Raw genomic sequence first — 18,804 nt, 5'->3', positions numbered from 1 at the left:
AGCTTTTGTAAAAGTGTCTTAACAATACCTAGTTGTGACGTAAAATACCTGGTCCGAGGCATCCCCGTGTCCGAGGTATCCCCTGTCTCCCCTAACGTTAAAATGCAGCGACGCGAGCTATGTTTCAATTGCGTAACGTTGCTTCTCGCGATTTTCAGCGTGTTTGGTGCAGTTTTAGTGCATTTTTTGCCCTTCTCAACCAGCTAGACATTTGGTGCTGGGTGCTGTGAAAAATTTAGTTGAAAAAGCATCAAAATGTTCAAGGGGATGTAGCTCAAAATTGAATCACAGAAGTATACCTTAATTTGTGATTTTATGTTAGCCCTGCCTCTTGTCTACGCATTCAGGTCAAAATTAGTTGCAAGATAGTTGCTTAAAGCGCCCCCCAGGGGGCATCCATCTAGACGACAAACCTTTTTTATCGCAACTTGTTTAAATACGTTCTACCCGTTTGCATTTCACTCTGACCCTTGACTAACTAACTGTAGCACAGCAGTTACTCGCTTAGTCAGTCTAGTTATTTTCTCGTTATCGCGCTCTTACCTTTTTTGGTAATTATAGCTCGCTACAACTCGGTCACGTGTTTCAATTCTTGTATCTTAACTCGCTAAGTCAATTTTTTATACTAACTTACTCAGTCACTAACGCCGTCTGATAATTTCAACGTTCTATTAAACAAAATAAGTTCACTCACGGAGTCGATTTAGTAGTCTACAGCAAGAACATAATTGTCCCAACAATCAGTCACTGGGGGATTTTGCAGTGCCCCGTATCAGTCTCTGGTTTCTAACTTCTGCAGTTTTCGGTGCACTTTTTGTTACAGACTAATTGCTTAAAAATAGCAATTTTTCTTGAAGAACAAGTCACAAGGTGGTACATGTGTCCCGGTAGCAGTACTGAAAGTACGCCGGAACGCTGTTCCGGTAAGAAATCAACGGCTGGTGTGTACTAAATAGTTTTGAGAGACTTAAATTTGGTTAATTTATTCACTTTCTTAGGAAATCTCACCTAGTATACGAAAACACATTGGTTTATTTTTTTTGTATGTTCAATCGTTCCGGTAAGATTTTTTTTACTTTCAACCCAGCCCGGCAGACACAAAAGGCGTAATTGTGCACCCAGTTACGAGTAAAACATGGAAGGCTATCTTATTTTTTGTTTTCTTGTTCGGATTGCATTTGTCCAAATATTTAACTTTTGTAGTACTTTTAGAATCTATATACCATAAGCGTATGTTCCACATTGCCACCTCTAATATGGCTTGTAAATGTTACTTAGTGGCACAAATGTACTAAACAACATAACATTGTATATGAGCTTATATATCCCAATACATAAACAACTAAGCTCAATAGATAAAACTTCAAACCTTTGATTTTTTTGTTTCTTGCCTTTATGGGACGAATATGTCCACCACATTGAACGCAAATTCAAAATCTCAGACTTTGGTCATTTCTGTCGACCCATCTTTGAACACCAGCATTGCATTCTAGTTGCGGTAAAACGATATAACATAGCATCCTGCATGCGAAAATGACTTTGCTTGTACACAGTAACCTAAATTTATTAAAGTTATAATAAATTGATTTCAGTTCGTATTCCGTTACGTTTGCTATTTTTGCTTGTCTTATTCTTTATGTTATCGGGGTTCGACAAATGCTTGCAGAAGATCCAAGGGGTTCGGCGAGGTAAAAAAAGGTTAACAACCACTGCGCTTTTGCAGGCTAACAACGATAATTTATTTTTGCCTCACTGGTCCGTTTAAAAACGTTTAGCGCCGCGACATATCACCACTTATAATCTGTATTTGATGAAAATCTAAGCACGCAAGTCGAAATTAAACGATATTTTTTTTCCCAAACAAGCACAGCAGTAGTATTTTCTAAGACAGGGCTCGTGTAAATTAGCACAAATCCTAGAAATTAGGATGGTATGGCAGCCCTAAAGGAGTGACATGGTCGATGTTACCTCATATTAAATTTAATCTTCGGCACTTGAGATTTCTACAAGAGGTTTTAGCATCTCTGTAGATTCGTGTAAAAAAGACAACTGGGACAGAGTATAAACTTAAGCCCAATTGTTTTTAACTCAAGCCTGAACCCGATCCGCAAAGCCCTGTCGGGCTGACAATTCTTTATATGCCGAATGCTTTCTGTGGAGCTTATCGAATCCGTTTGCACCTAATGAATAGCGATTTATTTAAAAGTATTGGGAGAAAAGCGTGGTTATAATTTCCGTTACAAAGCAAGTTATCGATGTTTTACAATGGTACGTCTTCAAGAAACCGTTGTATCATAGTGTACGCCTCATATGGTTTGTCTGCTGGAACCATGTGTCCGGCACCCTAAAATTAAGAGTGTTTAACAATCTGAACAACGCTTATGCAACGCATTATTATCCCAACAAATCTCAAATTTCTTTAGATATTTCTTTAAAAAAAACTTGTTATTTCCTCGCAAATGTCTAGTTTAGTTGGTTTAAACTAGACCTTCTCGTTCACCAGTTCACCGGTTTTAAAAATTAATAGAAGGAACAAAACTCGGCGGTCATAGGACAAAATTATTTTCACCTTCACTGTGCTGTATATTATACGATCAAACTCCTTGTAAAATCCGGCAACTTGATTCGATTCATCAGTGCGAGAAACCGTCCATTTACGTCGAGGTAAAACAATCTTCAAACATGAAAAATTTATTAAATGAAAGCCTATCATTAAAAAGATGTATAAACCAAATTTGTACAAACTAATTTGTAAGATAACTGTATTCGTTAAAGCAAATACAAAAGTTTGTTTGTATAATTTAAGGTTGCTTGTACCTCAAGTCCTAAACGGATCAGAGTAAACGCACTTTTACAAAAATTCAAGTGACAGGGCGCCAGAACGACTTACGATAATAGCTCTGCCGTATTAGCAATATTTTTGAGTAGCTGGTATTTGCCCGAAAAAAAGTTTACTATACAAAACTAATTGTCACACATATTATGGCGATTTTGGTCGAACGAGTCATCTTCCAGATAAGGCACGCTAGTGATGAACGAAAATCAATCTTCCTTCCTACGTTGATTCGTATTTTTTTGACTTGTGCACAACTTTCCTTCGTTTTGTGTTTCTTACCCCTCTTTTTTTGTGTTTTCGGCGCTTTCTTATATTTAAACTGTTTACACTCACACACTTTGTCCTGATGAAGGTCGATTGCATGACGACCCAAACGTCGATCAAATAAATAGATTCTTTTGCAAGAAGAGCTTTAAAATTAATTAAAAATTTTCCAGACATGTCATAATACTTGATAATATTATTACCAAACAAGATTCTTCATCGAAGTTCTAACCCATGCAGCTGTGAAGCATTGATAACGGACCATTGTCAAAGTATGTTGTTTTAAGTTCTAACCTATGCAGCTGTGAAGCATTGATAACGGACCATTGTCAAAGTATTTTTTTAAAAAATAATACGCACGACATGTTGTGATGCTAATACTATTTCAAAATACAAAAAATGAATGTTTGTAAGTTCTGAGTCAATATGCATGTAATATTCCGCTTGTGCAATTGCAACACCCGGGACCCCCAACGAAGGTCATCACTGACACAGACCTCCCCAAAAAATAAATAAGGTTAACATCAATACGCCTTCGAAAAATGGTTAAAAAATAGTCTTGCACGTGCTTTGTCAGATATGGTTACCCTATACAACGTACCTCATATCCCAGTTGATCTACGAACCATTCACCTCCTAAATGGTTGCATGCCATGTCAGTATCACCAAAGTACAAAATCATTCGAAAATCGTCCTGTGTGCATGTACCGCAAAAACAGTTATATTAACAATGAACAATTCTTTTGATCCAATCGACCAAACGTCAGTTGCCTACTTTCGTGGCGAGAATATTTTGAAGAACTGCTGACATGTCAGGATGCGATTTTTCGTATTCCTTAAGAACCGTCTCGCTGACAACAAACTTCGTGTAATTTTTTATAACATATGACAGTATGTAGTATATGTGGCCTACTTGCAAATTTCCCAAACACCTCTCCTGACATGCAAAGCAGACTGCACATCTTCTCTGTTCAAGTAGTTTGTGATCAATGACGCATTTGAACAAGCAGGAATGAGTCCAAGATTTCCTGTCATCTGATCCTGGAAGGTTTTGTACATTTTCACGTTAAAATGTTTTTTTTTACGTAATCAGGCGCAGGAACCTTTTGCATTGTTTTTGTTGGTATCCCATCGAATGTATCCAATAGAAGTTGACGTCGATGTTGGTTTATCATAACAGATTGTGATCCCGTGTAGCAATCGGCATACAAGTTATAAAGGTTAATGCCTTCGTTTGTAACTATATGATGAACTCTTGACAACTAAATAGATTTGTAGAAACATTATATTTTAACCAAGCTTGGAATTCAAATTATTTTAGAATATACTTTGAGTAAACAATCCTCATTGTATATAGCGTTGAATCGACATTGTCCATTGGGATTGCAGCAGTATTCGTGCAATTTGTCCCACAAGCTGGGACCATACAGACCATGGTAGAAAGTGTAATACATCAAAGATTCATCATTTATCGCCGTATTAAACAGGCCGTTGCCTATCATCATCCCCTTGAATAAGTTTTTTTTTAATAAGTTTGGTACCAACCTTAAAGAACATCTTACACCTAGTGACACACAGCAATATTATTACACACATGCACTCATTTTGTCACCTTGAGGTTTGTTTGCAAGTCTCCATCGTCCAGTATTGCTTGAATTAACAAGGGCACATAGACACCGGCATAGCTTTCGCCACTGATATATATGAGGCAGTCTTCATATGAGGGAAATTTCAGAAAAAAATCCTTCAAAGCTCGTAGATTGTCCTTAGCAACCTTTGAATAAACAAAAGCAAAAACAGTAAAATAACACGTATTTATAAAAGCTTTATAGAACCAGGAAACTCAAAGAAAGTGGCAGACGATCAGCGTTATCTTTTGTAAAACTGGGCAACAGTTTCGACCTATTAGCCTGGTCTGCAGGTCTGCAACATCATAGGCTTCATTTATGATTAGCGACCAACACTAAAAGTTCGGATTCGACAAAATATTGGAATACCTACTACACACCCCTATTCCTTATTAGTAACAACATGATTTGTATGCCCTCAGGACAAAAATACCCTTTACCACTAGAAATAATATTGATGCAGCGGTTCTTAAAGTGCATGCGTGGTCTGCAAGTCTGCTCCTTATTCTATCACAAGTAACGAGAAGGCGATTTGTTCACACACAATGTTATCTGAGTGGTGTACCTTTTACCTTGAACAGCGAATCTTCGACAAAATTGCGACCATGATGAAAAACTTTTTTAAGTTTGGGAATCACTCCGCTAGTTATTAATTAATAATCCTTCGACAAATAAACATACATATATGTTTAAACATTATTGGCTTTTATGCTTATACATGAATTTTCGTGACGCAGAGCCTGACGACACTTTAACTTGGCCTAGTGTTTCCATTGTTGTTTGTTTCCGGCGGTCCACATCTAGTTCGGTACACAATGGCTAATGGCGGATGTATAATAACCACAATGTGGAAGTCTTGCAAACTCTTCAGCTGACCAATTGGCCATAAAGTGTATCCTACAAGTGCGTTTAAATTACGTTTTCATGCAGGCCAGTAATTTTTTAGAAAGAAGGTAAAAAGCTGTAACAGTGTGTCGCTTCAGCTGGAAGCAACACTCATTAATACCAAAATGTGACAGACCATATTAACGACCCACCAGCGGACTGAATTTTGGCCTGCGGGCCGTAGGCTACAGCTTGACCATGTCTTCACTGCAACCTCAGTTTAACACACAAACAAATTCGTATTTTCCACAAGCTTAAAACACTGAGAAACTATCCGAGTCAGAAAATAATAATTCAATAAGTGCCAAAAGATTCAAATCGGTGGCATTAAACCAATGCCAACATTTAATCTACTGATATAGCATGATGATCATATACGATTTTGGGTAATGTTTCATGCAACTGCATAATTCATCTGAAAAATCAAGCTCCCGGATTTTAAATCTCGCTCCCAGCTATACGCTGCAATGCCTGGGCTGCGAAGCCTGTACCAACTGATATCGATACGATAACTGTGATCACCACAAGTAAGGATTTGCGCAGTGAGGCGATCCCGCCAATCATGTCCATACATGAAACATTACAGCGTTGTTGATTATAGTGGTAGAGATTGGTTAAAGAACTATATACCCCTGCGTGTAATTTTTAAAAGTGTTATATCCAAATCTACCACAATATCGTTGAAGCCGGAATTGGAGGTATCATATGAGAATCCAACACCAACAGGAGATTCGATGTATAAGGTGTGTCCAAGCTTGTTCCATGAGTAAGGATTCTCAATTATATTTCCAGTGAGTTTGTCGAACTACACAACACACAGCCGACTTATAAATTACTATCAACGTTGAACATACGATCAAACACAAAACACTTGCCATCATGGGTCCATTTTCAATGAACAATCCATCCAACGAACTGCATCCTGGACCACCATTAAACCATAAAATAAGTGTTTGCGAATTTGGGTCTTGACATTCGTTAAACCTGTTACGTTAAGTAAACGTTTAGACAATTCAAGCCAAAGTACCATTAAAAAATCAATTATAGGCTGCGTACAAGTATGGCTTTTATTCGCAAAAACAACAGGACTCTTACCAGTAGTGTAATCTTTTCGTTGATGAAGCAGCCAAGTATCCCGAAAACATGTTATAGGATGGCATTTGACGAAGACCGGGAAGTTCACGAATAAGATCAGATTCGGATCTCCAGTTTAAATTGTCAAAAGTAGATCCACAGCAAAAATTTAAAATCAGTAAATAGCTGAACAAACATAGATCGTTCGCCATTTCTGCCTTGTACTCACTGCAGTAGTGACGAGTTAACTGTGCGAGTGCGCCTAGTTTACATCTTCTAAATAAATGCACGGAAATCAGCAACAGGAAACAAACGTGTTAACTGAATTGGTGAAAAGAAATTGAACATCTTGACTATGCAATGTCTGACAGGAAATAATAAACTGTGCAAAGGGTTGTGCAACGGTAAAGCTGCTAAGTAACAGTCAACCTTTGTATTTGTAAAGCAATGCTATGGTCTTCAAGACTGTGGTTAAAGGATTAACAGAGATCTGCCAAAAATTTACAGGCTAACACCTCACTGGTAATACTATTTTCTACATAGAGTTGTCTGGTAGCAACACAAAGAATTTATTCCAAAGATGAAGTCTTTTTGATAAATTGGTAAAACAACACATCATTTTTAAAATACAAAACTCTATAGTGCAAAAGGAACACAATAATGTAAAAATATAATTTGAAGTAATACTAGGGGCTTGCAACTGCAAAAACAAATGCTGTAACATGGTGGAAGGATAAGGTCATACATTCAACAATATTATTGTCCATCACAGTGCTACACTAGTTCTATGTACACAATAAAATTTACAAAAAATATAAAAAGTAGAAAAATAAACATTTACAACACCTGAAAATAGCTGCAGTTGGAAAAAATTAATAACAACACATAGCAAATATAAGGGAATTAATTGAATTTCACAGTTCAATGACACAAGAAAACTGATTTAGACCCATTGTGGACCACGCAATGGGTTTTTATTAACTAACAAATTTTGTGTAGGTTTTTTATTTGGCACTGCATAAAAATTAACATCACTTTCATCAAACGATTTGCTGCTATATTTTGGTTTTATAAATTCATCAGAACAGACATCAAAAGTTTTTAAATTTCCCTTGTGTGACATGTCAGTGTTTAGATGGTTTGCATCTAGTAATTTATAGCTGTTTGTTGTAACTTGTGTGTTTCCTTTGGACAATTCTTCTTTTGGTTGACCACAATCAAAATTGTGACTTGTGTTATCAAAACTTCTACTTGACAAAAGAGGCTTCATGAATGAAACTGGAGTTGGGATTTTAGTTCTTCTGTCATGTTGTTCCATCCTTGAAATAAATTCACATGTTTGATGTTTTTTAAATTATCAAACAAAGATAAAATACTATTATGTTAAATAAATATTGTGTATAAACACTAAGGTTACAAAAAAGCTACAAATACAACAACTAATATTTTTGAGAATGTTACTATGTTTGCTACACAACAAAAAACTGTATTCTTATATGTTACAATGAACAGTTTGTCCCAAATTCCAGAAGGCTTGTAATTGTTTCATGCCTTTATTCAAATGTTGCAAAAATATATTTTCTGTGCAGAAAATACACTACACCAATACGTTAAAAGTTATGTCACAAAAATTACAGTAGGTTGTTCCAACAACAGGTAACAAATATATTACAAAGACTCTTAATTTACACACACATTTTGTGAAAACTACACTTTCACACTGTGGCATTTTTGTAGCCTACCTTCTGTAGTTGCATTTAGTAATGCTGTTGAACGTAAACCTTCTGAATTGCATATTTCGAAACAATAACTTACTTTCAAAAGCCATACTTTAAGTCTACTGGAAATTCTGATCTGCAATATTCCATAAAAAGACTTACTTGTCTTTTCTGGGTTTAGGAAATGCATGTGAAAAAAGGGTTTTATCATCTTGATGAGGTTTCTGTTTTTCTGTAGTGTGATCGCCCATGTGGAGTGCCACCTCATTATCTTCAGAGGTTATATCACACTCAGAAATGTCTTCAGCCTACAAAATCATTTACAACAATTCTTTTGGGCAAAAAGTAACAAAGTAACTTGTAACAATGAATTACAGTTATGACGGATTGATTTTTTATACACTCCTTTTCAAAAACCCGTAGCATTTCCATCTCTCGTCTACTTGGCAATGACAAAGGTCGAACTTCACCAAATCCATTAGAGCTCAGTGCATGTTGCCCAACTTCTTTGTTGCCAACTAAAAACTCTCAAAACATAAACTTTGTGTACTAATGGCAGAAACAAGAATGGTTTGAAAATACCATTTATTTTTCCGGGTTGAATTTTCAAATATTGGGACTGAAGATTTTTAATTTGTTTATTACTTGGTGTAGCACCAACAGTATTCCGCATATTTGTGTTTTGCATTCTATTATTAGAAGATCCTTCAACCGATGAGGTTGACAATCTCTACAGACACAATTGTTTGTTTGCCTAACACATATATAGTATCTATCTAGTATTTTGGATTAAAAGTAATGAAGCATAATCAATAAAATTTGTTTTTTTTATTTTTAACATGATAAACATGAATCACAAAACAAGCATGAAAGCTTACATTTCTTTGATGGTTTTGAGTCAATGAAGTTTCAGAGCTTCTTTTTTTGTTTGAAACACTTTAAACAAAAACACACCATTAGGTTTACAAGCATAACATAAATTTAAGCATTTAACTTTTAGAATAAAATATTTGAAGAACACCAATAATGGATTTACTGGATTTAATTCTGGCAATAACGAGAATGGCTCATAGTGCTGTAAACAAAATGCAAACAACAACACATTTCATTTGGTTTACTGTGAGTTAATTGTTTCCTTATCTACATTTTGTGACATCAGTCTGGTCAGCTCCTTGTTACTGGGGAGCTAGATCAACTACACACTTTTTAAACTGATGATGATATAAGTTTTTGCCAAAATGGCTCAATTCATAAAACATGTCAATGTTTTCAGCACTATGGGTCAGTCTCTTTGTTCTTAATGTTTCAAATTGACTCATGAACTCATGAAGTCAGTCGGACATAGTTCAGTTTTATATCTATGTGTCATTTTACCCAACATACAGATATACATTAACATTAACCTGGATTTGGAATTAGTTGAACGCTGAACATAATGGGTTCCAGTTTTGTTTCTTTGCACAAGTAGCAAGTCGTCTTGTTTAACTACTGGTTTTGAAGGAATTGGCGGAGTGCTTTTCGGTCTGCTCAGTCTACAATCATTTAAAGATTATCTAATGCAGGTATGTTTTACACAAAACATTTGGTATAAAATACCATAATGACAACATACTATATGATGAGGGTACCCACATTATATTCTCACCAGATAAGTTCAGACCAGTGGTGCACAACTCAATCGTATATGTGTGCCATAGTTGTTGTATACCAAGGGTGGCCAACATGTGATGGTCAATCATTTGAGTTTTTTTATTGATATTCACCTGATTACGTCCAAATATACCATTGTTGTCAAATACACTACATTGCTACCATAGGCGTCGATTTTTTAACACTTTGTAAAATATTAAGGCTGACTTTTCCAGGTTTTAGAAATACGCAAAAAACATTTCGTCAGTCGTATCGCCGTAAACATAGGCAAAAGCCTCGAATTCCTTTTCGTGTCACTTTGTTTTTATATTGAATCATGTTTTCTAGCACTAAGTTTTAGACACTTTAATTACGGATCACATTTACTGAAAGCGGCACATTTTTGTTTCAATCAGTCTATTGCAGATTTAGTAATTATGAAGTGACATACAAATCTATTACGCAACAATGCTGATTCTTACCATTATATCACAACAACTGCTGCAGTGGGTAACAATCAAATAGACACTTGCATTTATCCTGATTGTGACGGTGATAATACAGGTTGTTTAAAACTAGCTTAACGAATAGTATAATGTATGTGGTTTTTCTAACAATAATTTTTAATTTAAACGAAATCCAGGGGTGACAAAACATGCATTGTCACCCCTGTTGGTTTGTGAGGGGTGACATGTCACCCCAGTCACCCCTAAATCGATGCCTATGATTGCTACCAAACATGTCATTGTTCAGGCGCAACTAACTATGAAGCCATGCCCTTTACAATTGCATGTGGTTTCCTAAGTGTAAAGAAATATTTTTAGCACAGTGTAAAAGTTGAAATATGTTTGGACGGCATAAATATAGGAGTTATTAATTTATTATCTGGGCATGCAGAATATACACCCATGGACAACATGTATCTAATAACATTCTTATTTATTTCATAATCAACACTCAATACTTGGCATATGTGATACCGTAAAATATTCAATTGTGAAATATGCACTTCAGTCTTTCAGTACAGTAACATAATCATGCAAACTGCCTTGAATGTGAAAAGTGTGGCAGTAATGCACATTAGTTTTGTGTTAACTCGACCCCAATCATGCAAAAGTATAGGAAAATCTTAAAAGTTGCCCCATTCCTTGAAACAGTTCTGGATTTGCCTATGATTTGTTTGTGTATTAATTGAAAGTTTTCTTCTTTCCTTCGCTGACAAGTTGGCCACTCATGTTATATACTATACAGTCCCATGAGTAATATTACCATGACAGAAATTATTTAACCTCTTGTTTTGGGGATGATGTCCCCAAAGACAGAGTATGTCAGCACAAAAAACATTTTGGCAAAGAAAGGAAACAGCTTGCTTTTACATTGTTGGTCTAAACACACATTGAACACCTTTTTGTTTGTGCCATTTACAAACAAATGGCGTACCAAATCTGGCATGCATGCCATGTTGTGCACCCCTGGTCTTGAATATTATTAATATAATAGGACTGAGTGGAATTCAGACAGAACAATAAACAAATCAGATTAAACAGCTCTGTTAAAGATGTTTTTATTTTAAGCAGAAAAATATATTTCACCCTGAAAAGGGCATCATCAGTTTCTGCAAAGTGTACAAACAACATAAAATAACTATGTACAAGCGAAGGTCTGCCACACAAGGGAAAGTACCTTAATAAAACGTTTTGCTCAGCAACTACGGATACGGTTATTGATCGACAGCCTACCAGGGTGGCTTGGTTCACCGATCCAGTGTAGTTTATTGTTTTTTCATCAGCAAAAAAAAAAATTGACAATGTCAAAAAGTTTAATATAACCAACCTATTAAACACATTGTTTTGTGCTGTGACTCTAGTGATGATTTGACGTTCTCCATCAAGCCTAGGTGTTGATCTTCCAGATGCACTGCATTAATTACAACATGCTTCCAATCGGGACAAAGTAACATTTATCAATTTCATGCATAGTGTACATGCAATAATGCTAAATAAATCATTAGCTGAATACATAAAAATTTTAATGATTCTGTGAAGTCTTTACAACAGCAATCAGCCTACCTTACTCTTTTTGTGTCTTTTCTCTGATAACGAGTTTCTGGTGGATTATGACTGATTTCTGTCCAATAAACATCTTTAAATTATTGCCACACAAACAACAACAAAACTTTTACTTTTAGGTTTCCGCTGAGTATTTTCAGTCAATTGAAGGGACTGTGAATTTGATAAACTTGATGTTCTTGAATGTCTGCAAAGGTAAAGCAGCTATGAAGTAAATTACAACAGTTTATTGAGGTAATTTGCAGCAAGCCACATATAAAAAGAGCAATTACCAAATATCATTACATGAACCTAATCAGCATAGTTCCACAAAACAAGATATTTTCTTCTGATAACGTGCAGCTGGCTTATCACAAACACAATGTTTCAGGTTTCCATATTTATACAACATGTTCTCAGTATCTCAGTATTTGAATTATCAGAGAACTGAACACCAACCACAGTAAATGCAAAACAACAATACCATTATTGTTTTATATTTATTTATTAAAAATTAACGCAGTAGTGTTTCAAGCAATTTCATGATTGGCAGGATCGCCCCACTGTTCCGGTCCTTACTTGGCAATCACAGTAGCCTGTACACCTAATGTTAAAAATTAAGGTTGAAATTGTCTGAATAAAATACCATACCAATAAAAGGGTTCTGGAAATATTTTTGTACCATTCAAACTTGAAATACCTTGGTGATAAACTTTTGTCACCTCTATGTCTCTGACAACGACAAGGGTCATGTTTGTCAAGGTAATGTTCAAGAGTATCCCAACCACCACCAACACGAACCATTACATGTTGACGTAAAATCTGTACACATTTAAAATAGAATAGGCAATGCAGCAATGTTCCATGCAACTGCATGATTGGTAGGATCGCCACACTGGGCCACTTTTGAAATAGGGCACACATTTTACAACACAATTATTAGACATAAGATTTACTAACCCTCATGAAAATTAAATTTTCTGAGTCACCAACTTTATATTTTCCATCAGAAACTTTTACCATTGGAAACTGACTGGGACATGTGCACATACCAAGAATATACTGCACCTAAATTCAAAAAGAAACAAAATGGATAACCACTGGACACATTAAAGAATTGTTGGATCACTCTGGATTTCCACACAATGACGCTGGACAAACAAAGCCAGTAGAAATATGTGACCAATAAACAGTGCTGATTCTTGAAACTGTTTTTATAGTAGCATGGAAGGGCGTCAAAAGAAGGCATCATGTGCCAGTCATAGAGTATTATGGAGGTTTTTATTACTATTGTAGCAGACAGATTTGTAAAAAAATGGCTAAAAAAATTATTCAAAGCACTTATTTTATTCAAATCTTTCAAATAAAAAGTTGTTACCATTTCATCAAGGGATTTGAAGTCACAGGTCACTTTTTGTGCGACTGGTTGTTTTGGCCGTTGGTTGTTGTTTTTATGTTTAGCTTCTTTGTCAAACTCTATTTCTTTGTCAATATCTTGTTCCATTTGAATTAGAACAGGAGCTGGAACACCAAATTTACTTCCTTGCCGAGCAACCTATTTATTAAAAGCTAACTCGTAATATTGTAACACCACAAGTAATATATTGAACCAGGTAATTTAACAAACCAACACAACACAACAAAATCATTTACCTCCAATAGACACAAAATCACATTTTTCTCATTTACTCTTAAAACCAAGTCATTTGTTTCAAACATTACACTTTCTGGAATATTCAGTTCACTGCGACACCATCCAATAAAGCTGGCAACATTATCTCTTGCAAAGAAGCTACTTGCTCGAACATATCTGCCCTGTGCATAAAATCAATGCTACATTTTAAAAGCGGCAATCCTAAGGCAAATGTAGTTTTAGACACAATACATATGGTGTGTGTGTGTTTTTTTGTGTGTGCGTGTGTGTGCACAGTAAAAAATGCTATTGCACAGTAAAAGAATTTTATTGTGTAGAAATATGGAAAACAGTGGATATAATTTTTGTTTGGCTAATAAAAACAAACTACACAGCAAAAATAATTACGAAGAGAATTGCTAGTGTGTAAAAGAATTTAGTTTGCATAATGTACCTGGTTGTAAACAAGAACTCTTTGAGGAAATAGCATGTTGTGATTGCTGCTTGTTGTGGCTTTAACATAATTTGCACATGTTGTGATGTTGTTTGCGTGTTGACACAACAGTGTACCAGTCGATAACACATCAAAGAAATTTGTGACATTGATGTCCACAGCATACAGACCCTACAACATACAATTTCAGCATATTAAACATGTAGCTGACTGTTTTCTTTTGTTCTTTCATTTAGATTTGTTTCAGAGTACAAATGTGGAAAATGAAAAATACAGTACAGCAAAAAAACACAGTATTTTAGTATTTTGTTTGCGTGTTAAAACAAGATCCCTTTTGCCCCAAAGTGTTTGTAAATACGAAATAAATTGACTGTTGAAATAATCCATGGTGTTTCACATGCAAATACATTATTAAAGTACATTTTTTAGCATGTAATTAACAATTGGGTGTAGAGGATGCAACCACTACTCCAGGGGTGGAAACCTTTGGGCCACGGGATACAACCATCTAGCCTGCAGTCTCTTCACAAAATTTGGTATAATTTATAACTTATTAGGTTTTATAAAATAGTACCAAATTAGGGGATAATCAAAATAAGGGGGAAAGATTAGAAGCTAATCAAAATAAAGGGCCCAAATTCACAAGGTTAACAATATCATAAACAGTAAAGTGAGTGCAATTGTTCAAAGGAAACAATTTAGTCAGCTCAAACCTGGCACAGTATGGCTTTGGCCAGTAGCTAGGCAAAAGTGAGAAGTCACATGTAACGTTTTTGTCAAAATTTCCGGTGTTATTCTTTAACATTCACCTAAACACTTGTAAATGCTTGTGAATTAATTCTGGGATTCACCTAAACACTAACTACATCTGCTTAACTTTGCCATTGTTACAAAACATGGCATATTGTTACCGAATACATGGCATTTTTACCAAGCATATTGCTTTGCTATGAAAGAAGTGGCTTTTTTTGTAAATCTAATGACAAAATGAATGTACTTTATTTAGTCACGTTGTTACAGTGGCATGTGGTAAGCTCTAAAAACATGACTTCAACATATTACTATTACTGCAGTCCATTGTCCAAAATCCTTTCTTCCAAAGAAATACAATGTACTACCACAAAAAAACTCACATTTGAGTTTTCCATAAAATAATGCTCATGTGATGATTAGCGAAAACATAGGCAATCCTATTTTCTACCAAAAGTAGCAGTATATAATTTGATAAAATAATTGAAAAAGTCACGTTGATTTAGTACAATAGGGATTGTTTTCATATTTTTTGTGGACAAACACATGTGTACACAAGAACTATCATGCAAATTACTGAAATGCGCTGTATATACTTGTTTCAATGTTGAATATACATGGTAAATGTCCACTAATTACAGTACTTATCACAATTATGGATGCCCTTGACATCAGACACTCTATACTTAAAAGTTTTAAAATACCCAATTTAACCTGTAAAATCTGTTTTTACCTTAAACCAATCTGCTAAATCCTCCCGCATAGCATACAAGTATTCTTGATTGCTTGGATAAAGGCGCACACTTTGATTGGCAGCATGACTGATAACTTTTTTAACACTTTTAATGGAGTTCTTCATGTGTTTTTATGGACTAACAGTGTAAAACCCTGTTCTTATTATCCCAATATGACAAGTTCAAATCACACTCAAATGATCTGACAAACAAATATTTGAAATTTAGATTGCAATTGCAGCTGTATTCATAAAAAAAACACAATGAAGTAAAAATAGGAGTTTGTATGAAGAAACTGTGACCAGAAATTAATTTTGTACTGCTTTTATTAAGTTAAACTTCTGCCTTGTGTTTAGATGATACAAACACAACATAAAATAGGCAAAAAAACATGAAATGACTTTACTGCAAGTAACATTAGTTCAAAAAATAGACATAATCAAACAATACAGCAGACTGTCGATCTTGTACCGTAACTTATATTGGTGAAATATGATTGTTGCTTGATATTTAAAAATAAAACACTTTATAAAATATAATTTTAAACTAATCTGAAATAACGAGCTCACAAAAACATTCCAACAAAAAGTTTTGAAAATCAGCATAATAATCACTAATGGACAAAACAACATAATATAATTATTTGCCAGATAAAGCGACGCAATTCCAAGTCTTGTCGTTGCACACCGTGCATATAGAATATAGATTTAAATTTTAAATGCCACTTTAGTTTCAACAACATCAATTGCCACACTAGTTATGCTGGAAAACTAGTAGTAGCGGTCGGGTGGAAATGATGAATTTAATCTTTTGATCAATACAGTATTATCTGTGAGCCACGCATTTTCGGAAACATAAAGGATATAGGCTCAAAAACCCAATTATCTACGACTGCGTACCATCCGTACGACCGTGCCTAATTACTATAACGGGATACATGCATTACTGTATGACTACATACAAACCTAAAACGCTTGCATACCACACAAGATTAAAAAGTACTTGTTTACTTTGTGCACGCTTCGGTGATGTTACGCGGCTAACGGCCAATGGCAACGCGAAAAAATAATCCATCGCGGCAGCCACCTGGGATTTTCACAAAATTGTTCAGTTTGTAACAAATCATTATTCAATAATTTTTCATTAAGCATTGCTATAAAAAAAATTAAGGCTTGACAAATAACATAAAAAAGTCATGAACGTTACAAAAAGTTTAGAATAAAGGGAGATGTCCACTACTGTACTTGAACATTTGTATAAATGTTTGTTTTTTTCATCACAATCACAAGGTTGTCATACCATAGTACAACTATGGTCACACCGTGCTTAATGTTTCTTCGATAGGGTCAAATTTTCAAAAGCAGTGTATTGGAAATTAGAAATATTTTTGACAGTGCACATAGACTTATCAGGTCTTGTCAATAGCCCTGTTTACATGGACGTCTAAAGCGGGTTCGCGGCACGCTTCTTACCCGCTTCCCGCCATTATCAGAAAAAGCGTTACGCATCACAGCCCAAGCTAGTTCGGAAGCGGTTTCGGCGAACTAGCTTAATAGGGGTGGGTTCGGAAGCTAGTTCGCCCAACTAGCTTCTTTTCGCGAACCAGCTGTTCGAAAAATTTGGCGGCAAAATCAACTTAGGTTAGGTTTGCTTGTTGATGTTTTTCGAAGATATTCGTTTTGAGGTTTTAATTTGTGTGCTTGGTATTAATATTTATTTCATAAAAAATGACAAAAATATTGCGAAAAAGTCCAGTAATTTGGACCAACGAAGCAATACAAGAGTTGTTAAAAAGTGTTGAAGAAAGAAAAGTCCTGACTCCCACACTTCTTCACACAAACACCCAAAGCATTCTTTACTCAATCTGAAATGGGTCAACCACTGGGAATCATTAAAACCGGGAACTATAACATTCCACCATTGTCCTGACCTAAAACAAACGAAAATAACATTTAACTTAACCAAGATACAAAACTATGAATGCAAAGCGAAGCACTGTATTCCAGTAAGCATAAAGTTTGGCCCATAAATACCACCAATATCTCACCTCTGCAATCGCCACGGCCGTTCAAGTCTTCGATTGTGAGAAAGCAACGCATTGACATGTAACAACAGCAAAGCCTTTCTTCGTTTGCACCGTTTTTGGTAATTATGAAGTAAAAGTAGAGCCCTAACTTCCAATAAACTATCCGTTGCCGCCATATCCATTTTGCGAGAACCGAATTTCGCGCGATCATGTAAATTGAGCCCCGAAGCTCGCTCGTTATGGTATATTAGTTCTTCACGGCTCGATGCCGCAAGCTCGTTCGCAAACCATTTCATGTAAACAGGGCTAATGAAGAAATGCGGAAGCTACGAACAGCATACGTTGTTGTCTAACAACATTTGCCATGGCAAAATCAGTTGCGCAAATAGCCCAAAAATTCCGCCGTTTTGGCCAACTACTCGGCCTGCGTCATTTGCGTCACTTCCATTTTTGGTCACATGGACCAAATACATGAACAAAACTCGCGACATGGAAAAGATTCAAAACCCCTTGCAACTAAATAATTTTTTATTGCATATTATGCCAATTTTTTAAAAATCAAAACGCTGCATATTGCCAACGTTATAGGTTGCTTTGTTATACGTTTGAGATGGTTTGAGTAGATTTACTATACCCTATACCGCAATAGTTTATTTTGTCAACACGTTAAAGTAAATGGCTGTGCCTTGTGTCCACGACATGTTTCTTTGTTAAACGTTGGAGTATATTCGCCATAACTTGCACTGCGAGTGCCGAAGTGTGCTCAATATAGTGTGCTGGTATTCTTTCTTGTCGAGCAAAAGCGAACACATCCTAGCACAGACCAACATTTCTTATCCAGCAGAAAGCAGCACACGTGATATTGCTTGCTCCTTGTTTGTTTTATTGTGCACGTGTCTTGGTTTGTGCAATTGCAATTTACGATGGATTGCGCCGTACTAGGGTGGTACAGAAAACACGTATGCGTGTTTTCATTTGCTTCACGCGGTTGAAACTTAATTTAAGCAAGATTAAAAATACCGTTGACTAAGATAGGACGAATCATTCCATTAGTGTATAGGTCGGGGGTGCACAACCTGCCACCGTACGGCCTCATGTGGCCGTGGATGCTAAATTCATGCGGCC

General features: G+C 35.7%; 2 protein-coding genes across 2 annotated transcripts; both read right to left on the bottom strand.

Moving 5' to 3' along the window:
- Positions 1–1,834: 1,834 nt before the first annotated feature.
- LOC145889405 (lysosomal protective protein-like) lies at positions 1,835–6,914 on the bottom strand. Its single transcript, XM_082980357.1, has 11 exons — positions 6,709–6,914; positions 6,489–6,597; positions 6,284–6,418; positions 4,713–4,874; positions 4,429–4,608; positions 4,204–4,362; positions 4,014–4,141; positions 3,876–3,951; positions 3,702–3,794; positions 2,570–2,674; positions 1,835–2,344 (listed from the first exon to the last, which is right to left on the bottom strand). Exons 1-11 carry the CDS (start codon positions 6,897–6,899, stop codon positions 2,261–2,263), a joined length of 1,422 nt encoding a protein of 473 aa, XP_082836483.1. The 5' UTR covers positions 6,900–6,914; the 3' UTR covers positions 1,835–2,260.
- A 332-nt stretch (positions 6,915–7,246) lies between these two features.
- On the bottom strand, positions 7,247–15,851 carry LOC145888634 (uncharacterized). The gene is made up of 15 exons (XM_082979428.1): positions 15,653–15,851; positions 14,170–14,340; positions 13,736–13,897; positions 13,461–13,637; positions 13,043–13,150; positions 12,783–12,904; positions 12,217–12,290; positions 12,104–12,161; positions 11,868–11,951; positions 9,809–9,937; positions 9,284–9,341; positions 8,988–9,135; positions 8,781–8,932; positions 8,568–8,713; positions 7,247–8,006 (listed from the first exon to the last, which is right to left on the bottom strand). Exons 1-15 carry the CDS (start codon positions 15,776–15,778, stop codon positions 7,631–7,633), a joined length of 2,091 nt encoding a protein of 696 aa, XP_082835554.1. The 5' UTR covers positions 15,779–15,851; the 3' UTR covers positions 7,247–7,630.
- Between the last annotated feature and the right edge of the window lie 2,953 nt (positions 15,852–18,804).

This window comes from Ascidia mentula, chromosome 2 (genome assembly GCF_947561715.1).
Source record: "Ascidia mentula chromosome 2, kaAscMent1.1, whole genome shotgun sequence".
In the NCBI taxonomy this organism is placed as follows: Eukaryota; Metazoa; Chordata; class Ascidiacea; order Phlebobranchia; family Ascidiidae; genus Ascidia; species Ascidia mentula.
This window is presented reverse-complemented; position numbering and strand designations above follow the sequence as displayed.

Coding starts and splice junctions, on each gene's coding strand:
- LOC145889405 (XM_082980357.1), bottom strand. CDS start 6,899: ATGGCGAACGATCTATGTTTGTTCAGCTATTTACTGATTTTAAATTTT. Junction 4,609..4,712: donor ACTTGCAAACAAACCTCAAG/GTGACAAAATGA, acceptor AACTTATTCAAG/GGGATGATGATAGGCAACGG. Junction 4,142..4,203: donor CAACAAAAACAATGCAAAAG/GTTCCTGCGCCT, acceptor AAAACCTTCCAG/GATCAGATGACAGGAAATCT.
- LOC145888634 (XM_082979428.1), bottom strand. CDS start 15,778: ATGAAGAACTCCATTAAAAGTGTTAAAAAAGTTATCAGTCATGCTGCC. Junction 11,952..12,103: donor AAAGACACAAAAAGAGTAAG/GTAGGCTGATTG, acceptor TAATTAATGCAG/TGCATCTGGAAGATCAACAC. Junction 8,714..8,780: donor AAAATCAATCCGTCATAACT/GTAATTCATTGT, acceptor ATGATTTTGTAG/GCTGAAGACATTTCTGAGTG.